The sequence below is a fragment of the Erigeron canadensis genome, chromosome 6, assembly GCF_010389155.1.
Source record: "Erigeron canadensis isolate Cc75 chromosome 6, C_canadensis_v1, whole genome shotgun sequence".
Lineage (NCBI taxonomy): Eukaryota > Viridiplantae > Streptophyta > Magnoliopsida > Asterales > Asteraceae > Erigeron > Erigeron canadensis.
The window spans coordinates 31453025-31461457 of record NC_057766.1 but is presented as its reverse complement, the minus strand read 5'-3'; the positions used below and the strand labels follow the sequence as shown (position 1 = coordinate 31461457).

The 8433-nt window shown below is 34.2% G+C and overlaps 1 protein-coding gene across 1 annotated transcript; it reads right to left on the bottom strand.

Annotated features, from left to right (window-relative positions):
* Positions 1-367: 367 nt before the first annotated feature.
* Positions 368-5229, bottom strand: LOC122603789 (floral homeotic protein APETALA 2-like). The gene is made up of 10 exons (XM_043776598.1): positions 4574-5229; positions 4357-4382; positions 4156-4186; positions 3784-3871; positions 3406-3551; positions 2820-2864; positions 2620-2711; positions 1309-1475; positions 846-1058; positions 368-750 (listed from the first exon to the last, which is right to left on the bottom strand). Exons 1-10 carry the CDS (start codon positions 5158-5160, stop codon positions 619-621), a joined length of 1527 nt encoding a protein of 508 aa, XP_043632533.1. The 5' UTR covers positions 5161-5229; the 3' UTR covers positions 368-618.
* Between the last annotated feature and the right edge of the window lie 3204 nt (positions 5230-8433).

The following is an 8433-nucleotide window of genomic DNA, read 5'->3' as shown; positions in this document are numbered from 1 at the left end:
TTTTTTCACTTGTCACCATCTCAAGATTAGAAGAATTATTAGGCTATTTAATTAAGAGGATTAATTATTTTTCTGAATAAAAATAAATTATTAAAAGAAAATTTACTAAGCGAATCATTATCTCTCTCTCCTTCCAAGTATTTTTCTCCATTACACTAATTTTATCTTGAAAAATATGTGACTAATGTCTAAACCAATTGTTTAGTCTAGTTGTCTTTATGTCCACTTCATAATGTCATGTTGTCGGTTATTGCAAAATATAACTAAAAGTAATATAATTATAAATGATAATTAAAACATAGAACTGTACAAGTAGAACAAAGACAAACTTAAATGTGGTAAGTAATATGTTTATAAACATTTCAAAGATGATGACTAAATATATATAATTAATTAATTAGTTGTGCCATACACAAACATTAGTTGCTAAGCAAGTCAACTTTCTAAAGTACCCAGCCGAATCTTTAGTTGTGCTACATTTTCAACACTTACAAAAACATTGATGTTCATGGTCAAAGAACACAGGGGCAAAAACATCTTTTATCAGACAATATAGGTTCTGACTGCTATGATTTGTTAATGACTGTACGTACGTTATAGCCAATTGGTGTGAGAGTTTTATGGAGGCTGTCGCATGTGAAATCTTTGCTGTAGGAATCCTGATGATGCTGCAGCACTATTTGCATATATTTGGTGGGGAGTACTTTGGTTACTTACTCCCCCAAGTGTGGTGCTGCTCGGAAACTGCATCTGCAATTAGTAAAAATACACTAATTAAATCACTACTTGTCTTGAATCATGATTGTGAAACAACAAAAATATAAGGAAGAAAGAAAGTAACTCACTTGATGACCTGCCGAGTTCATGACAGTCGGGTTAAACACATGAAACATAGACGGGGCAGTTGGTTGCATAAAATGCCCGTATCCATGTGCTTCATTGTTGCTTGGAAAAGATCCGGTAGGAGATTGTAGGCGAGTCTGGCTCAAAAGCTGGAATGTCTCAATATCATTATACCCGTCTCTTATCCTTCCATCAACCCCACCAGCCCCGGATGCCTTTGTAAGAATTGAGACATAAAACAATAAGATGATATATAAAAAAGGGTAAATTGGTGGAAACTCTTTGGTCCACAACTTCATGACAACTGTACTCCAATCCTATTGATATAATTCACTTGTGCTTATTAGTTAGGAATATAACAATATGCCAATAATACTTATTTGAGACACAAGTAAAACTGACGGAACATGGTCTAGCAACAATACATTTTCGTTTTGTGTGGAAAGTTTCTAATGTGAAACATACCACTGGTCCACGAAACCCAAATTGGATCGAATTAGAGGGGTGGTTTGTAGGAATTAGCGGATTGTCTCCAAATTCTATGTTTCGAGGCTTATTTGAGGCTGAACTTCCCCCTAAGCTCAAATCAAGATCATGACCCGATGTATTATTGTTGTTGTTGTTCGAACATTCTGAAAAAAATGAAAGAATCAAGTATTGTTAAATAGAGATCAAGTTACAAATGCATGGCTTGAATCAAACACATGGTTCACTTTGGTTATGTATGTATAATAACAAAAATTAATAAACCTCCGTTTATTGTAAAAGGTTGAGGACAACTTGTAAGTTTTTTGGCCGTTAACGGACTAATATATTGAGTATGTTACTTCTAGTTGTATCTAGCCATGAAATAACAATGGAATTTTGGCATGACTAGATCCGGGGTGCCTTGTTAAGTGAAAAAATGTAGATGCGCTATATATATATATATATGGTAGAGATCCAGAGAGAAGGTTTTTAAAGAGAGAAGGAAGAGAATGTCCGTTTTTTAATTTTTTTTAGCTTGTTTTTTTAAATATTTTTTCATTTTTTTTTAATTAACTCAATCCATAAAAAAATTTAGAGGAAAAAATTTTTTTTTAACGCGAGTTAGTAAGTTATACATGTAAGGGTACGGTACGGTCTTCGCCCTTAAAGATATTAATAAAGGGTAGCTGGTGGGAGTGATAGGTCATTGAGGGTGATAGGTCATAGGGGGTGATCTGTGATGGGGTGATCTACCTTACGGGTTTTGCCCTTAGCTATCATGGCTCCACCATAGTCTGAGAGGTTTCGCCTATATCTTACGGATTATGCCCTTTGAAAATAAAATATTTTTAAAATTTTGATATGAAATTGGTTAATTAAAGAGAGAATGAAAAAAAAAAGTGAAAAACGGGGAAAAAGTTCAAAAAAAGAAGCTAAAAAAATTAAAAACCGAAATTTCTCTCCTTAAGGTACCTTCTCATTTGATTTCTATTATATATATATATATATATAGGAATAGGAATACTTGTATTTCCTTGAAAATCGATAAATGAAATAATGATAGAGAAGAAATGACAATGGCGAATCCAGAATCAAATATTAGAAATATCTTAATGTTTGATGTTGTGTATTTTAGAAGAATGGATTTTTTAAAAAATTTTTTCAAGTTACAAGAAATAAATTCATGTGGTTCATAAACACCGTCGTACATACTTGAGTATATGCCACTAAGAATAAATATAATAAGATTGAGGTCACTAGCATAAATACTACTGTAGTACAAAAGCATGGAAATGCTAAATATGTTACCACTAGAGTTGAGCTCATTTTCATAAATCTTGGAATCAAAATTTGTAATGGCGTCCTTCCCATTGCATTTAATTGCAGCTTTATCATAAGCCCTAAAAAAGGAAATATCAAATACAGCAAAAATTACATTAGATTTACATTCAAACCCCTTTGACACTGAAATTTGACAGCTAAGGTACCTCAAGAAAACACACATTTACCTGGCAGCTTCAACTTCAGTGTCAAAAAGACCCAGATACACATACCTGTTATAAAAAAACAATCCCAAATTTGTCACATGACAATATTAATTGAACCATCCCTAAAAAGGCAAAAAACAATAGTTCCAAAGTGTCTTGTTTCTTGATCTTGTGATAAACTAGATAGATAGTTCTGCCCATATAGCTTACATACCTATACATCTACAATCAAATTTAAAGGTCTTACTTTATTTCGGATATCGAGAAGTCGTACTTAAAATGTTGGTCTTTTTCACCCTCTTTCATGATGACTGATAAAGTCTTTTGATACATTTGATTACAAATTTGTGGTATATAGCATAGAATAGAATCAAGTAATAGAGTAGTTTTTTGAAATCTTATTTTTCTAACAGTTCATTTTAAGTAAAAAAATCAAGACAATTATTTATCAAAATTAATATATGAAGAAGTTGTTAAGGAAATTTCTATAAGCAATTGAAGAATATGTAGTGGGAAAAATTGATAATTATGTGACAGATATACTATACATAGCTAAATCGAGATATTGTGGAACCACTGATGGAAGAAAAGAAACAAGAAATCATACTTTTTGCCCAAGAACTGGCCCATTCGAGCTTCCCATCGACCACATTTATGCAATGTGACACCTCGATATTTCGAGCTGCCACGAGGAAAACCTGTGCTTTGTCTTCGAAGCACATGAACAAACTCCTCCTTCGATAAATTGCTCATCTGTACGTTACACCTTAAACTAGTTATGTTTTTTGTCTTTAGAAACAACAACAAATTTAAAAGTTGTTTCAAGACAAGGCTGCAACACCACTATTCAAGATAAGGTGAAATCTTTATGTACAAAACTACCTTCTTTTAAATTTTTGTTTCTCTTTTTCATTTTTTCCCCTCTAATATTCATGTCAAATACAAACATACCAAGAACACGTACTAAACACACACACACACACACCTGTTTTAGGTCCTCCTCATAGTCTTCACGACTAAAGTTTATGTCAGCCTCCACACCCCTAAACTTGATTGCTGCCCTATCATAAGCCCTGCATTCGAATACAAATTTATAACTTTATGTATATGTATAATATGTAATGAAATGAACTGTTTAATTAATTTACATTTTGGGAAAATCGAATATGTAGTTAAATGCAAAGTTCATGGATGCAGTCACCCATACATATATATCATATAGATATTGATACTTGTATATTACAAAAATGCCCCTGACATAAAAAATGATGCAGTTAACTGCATCCAAGCTAATCCCATACATTTTGTCATGTTAGTTTAGATTATAACTAAAATTATAAGCATATGTTGTACTTACCGTGCAGCTGCATGTGCCGTGTCAAATCCACCTATTTTATTTTTTAAAAAGTCAAAACCAAAAATAAAATTATTATTAGTACCAATATAGTATATGTGCAAATTATCTTAAAAGGGTAAAAGTATAATAACGATATCTTATTTCCTATTATAATTATATAATGTGAAAAACAAGAAAAAAAGAAAGAAGCAAGTAACATACCAAGATACACCTGTTTCCCACAATCCCTGAATCATTAAAACATTACAGTAGTTCATTAATCACCCAATAGTAATATATATAGTTGTGTTTTATGTAAAGAAAAATATATATATCAAAATGAGTATAAAATTAAAATGAAATAAAAAGAGTAGTATGTAGTATAGTACTAGTAAAATGCATTGGGAATACAAGAAAGAAAAATAGAAAAAAATCTAACCATATGTGGGACTCCCATCGGCCGGTTCGCCTGTAAAAGGTAACACCACGATATTGAGAGCTTCTAGACCGGGGTCCACGCCGGCTCTTTTTTAGCGGTTGCGGTGCAACAACAACCTCACCACCACCACTAACCACCACCCTATTTCCACCGGCCGGAAACCCACCCCCACCGGTGGCGAGTCTCACACCGACCCAGTTAGCAGCAGCAGCAGGAACACTAGTATTAATACTAATATTATGTGGCGACGATGACGTCATCGTCATGTCTCCAACACTAGTAGTACAACCATTATCTTCTAACGGAAAAAACTGATGTGTAACCGGTGGGTTATAGTCGTTGCCGGTCATAGAAAAACCAAATAACCTGCTATCACCGGTCATATGTTGCTGTTGGTCATAAATTTCTTCGTCATCATAGTCTTCGGATTCGTTGTCTTGATCAATAAGCATCACTGATGAGCTGGAATTAGATCCTTCGCCTATTTGTTTGCCTTTATTATTATTAATATTATTATTATATCCTAAAGTTTCTTCTTCATCTTGATCATCTTTTTTCCATTCAGGTGAGCCATTCAGATCCCACATTATTTTTCTTGAAAGAAAAAAAAATATTAACAAGAAGGAAAAAAAAAAGTACTTAATTAAGTAATTAATTTGGTGCTTATTATATCTATGTGTGTTTTTTTTTCTTCTCTCTAAAGAAATATCTCAATCTCTACATTTGATGATGATGAAGAGATGGAAATAATATATGGGAAGGAATGAGTGTATTAATTATAAGATGAATAGATAAAAGAATTATATAGATTTCTTGTGAAGATGTGTATATAGATACAGGTGTTGGGTATATATATCGTTGAGGGGGTGTGGGGTAATTGAAAAGGGTAGGTAAGTAAGCTAGCTATAGTAATATAAAAAAGCTTTTGTTTTAGGTTCTGTTGGTGGATCTTGTTGTATACGGACTATCTCTCTCTGTAAAATAAAAAGTTTCTCTCTATGGGTTCAGCCTAACTGCCCGGTATAGCATTGACGAGGCTATACTATAGGCTAGTAGCTCTTAAATCCAATCTATTCTATGTGTAATCGTATATAATAATAGTATGATATATAATATAAAGTGTGAATCATAATGTAGTGTGTGTGTGTTTTTTTTATAATGAAAGTCTACCTGGTTTAGTTTATTTAGTACTATATTGGTTCACACATATTTGCAATGTGTGTGTGAGAGAGAGAACCATCTCTTTCTTACACAACTCTCCGACGTTAATCAAATCGAAATAAACAAACAAACAAAGGTAATAAAGTGGGATGGTATTTTGGGAACAATATTTTACCTTGATAACTATGATAATAATTGAGAGGTAGTTGCTTATTTTTATCATACATAAAAATAAACGATCGATGCGCATCAGTTTATTAGCGGCGACATCACCGTTAATACTGCGGACCCCATCTGACGCACATCAATTTATCTTTGACCGTTGAAAAAACATTTGACTTTAGTATTAGCGGCGACGTCGTCGCTAATGCTAAAACCTATTTTTGTTTATAACGCAGCCTCAAGTCAGACTTCACATACTTCCTCTCCATATATTTTCGACCAGCCTAAATTGAAAAAAAAAACCATATCCGGTCATCAACCATTTTGTCTCCACATTTCGGCCATATATCTCCACACCCTCTCTATCAAGAATCCGGCCACCCCCACCCTCTTTTTGGTGACAAAATTCCGGCCACCCGTTTCAATTTCCGGCTGGCGAGAGAAAATCCGGCCACCCCACCCCACTTTCATTTTTCAGGCGAGGTTTTAGCGGCGACTCTTTTCCCGACGACCCGGTTCCAAATCCGGCCACCCCACTTTTCCGGCGACCACTTTTCGACGTTTTCTTTGTATGTTTACTAACACTCATTTACATTTTTATTGTTGTTATTATTTTTAGGGAAAAATAAATAAAAAGGTAACCTATTTACCTAAAATTCCTAAAAAGGGGAACCTATTTTGTTTTCGTCTATTTAAATGATCCAGTTTTCATAAATTTCCTAAAAAGGGGAATATCGTTAGTTTTTTACGTCAAGAATGGTGTTAAGTGCCTTGTCACCTGTTAAAGGATCTTTTTCCCCATTCTTCTTCCTCCAAAAATTCCACCAAAATTAAACCCTAAAATTAAAATCAAAAAAATATGGAAAAATATCTAAATATATAGACATTGAGGTTGACGATGCAATGAGGTTTTGCGTGAATTAAAGCTCCATGATCAATCATACACGCAAGATATTGAAGCCAATCAATTATATGTTCAATCTAAATACAATCTTAGATCATCATCATCATGAAAATCGAATTTAATTGAGAAGAGTTTTCCTCCTTTGCAGCCGCCACAAAAAACACCCACCACCGTACTACCATCGCCAATTCCGGCCTGTTCAACCAGATTCCGATCATTTGAAGGCAAGGGAGGGGGTGATTAGGGTTGGGGAAGTTTTTGGTTTGATGGAAAAAGGTCAGATCGCGAGCCAGGGATGTTTCAATTGAAAAATTGGGTAAATACCCTAAATCTCTCCCTGCCGAACCAACTCCAATTCCGGCCACTTTTGGGCCAAATTCCGATCAATTAATTGATGGCGAGGGAGGGATTTTGGGTGGGGATGGTTTTGGTTTGCTGAAAAAATCTCAGATTGTCACTTAACGGGTTCCTAGCGTCAAAAACTAACGATGTTCTCCTTTTTAGGAAATTTATGAAAACTAGATCCTTTAAATAGATGAAAACAAAATAGGTTCATCTTTTTAGGAATTTTAGGTAAATAGGATACCTTTTTATGTATTTTTCCCTTATTTTTAATATACGTTACTAGTTATAGAAATGATATATTATTTTAGTTATAAATTATACGTTTGTTAGTTTGATTGTAAGAAATTTGTAGGATATGATTGTTAGAAGTTATTGGTAGTTTATGACTATTGTTAATATGATTGTTAGTATTATGTTAAAAAAACATTTTGTTATGATTCTTAGAAATTAGTGTTAAAAGGTTTATGTTATTATAGTTAGAAATTATATGATTGTTAGACGAAAGTGAACACTGAACACCTCCTCGGTTTTCAAGTCTCCAGCTTCGCAGTCAAATTCACCGTCTGCATCAGGTGTCTCAAACTCATCATCCGACACTTCAATATGTACGTTTTCTGGGTCTGTCCCAATCATATGATCAGACATAAAGCTGCAGAGATTAGCCATGGAAGCAGAGGCGGTACCAGGAAAAAATTCCAAAGGGGACAAACTTAGAAAACTTATGAAAAATAAATCTAAAAGGGGGCAAAATGTTAAAAACCTATAGAAATTTTTTAAAAATTTATGAAAAATTTAAAAATACATGACAAAATTTAAATTTAGAAGGGGGTATGGACCCCCTTGCCCCTCTTTAGTACCGCCCATGCATGGAAGAGCATAGCGGCGACGTCGCCGCTAATACTCTGACAGGGACAAAGTCTGCAACTTTACGTCCTATCAAATGTTTGGGAGAAATGATCCCCGAGGTGCCACGTGGCAACATTAGCAGCGACGTTGCTGCTAATGCTTCTGACGTGGCACCTCGGGATTGGGCGTCATCAGTCATTATTGCAGGCATGTCAGCCCCACCATTAGAGGCGACGTCGCCGCTAATGCCCTGGTGGGGCTGATCTTTTTCTGGTCGTGTTACCCTGTGCCAAAATAAATCTAAGTTAGGATGAAATAGTTTTTACATCTTAATTTTTTTAATGTATAACATTTAATGAACAAATAACTTACACAACTTGAGTGTATAACAACACCATCTTCACTTCTTCATATATGTTTTTATGTATTACAAAGATGTTTT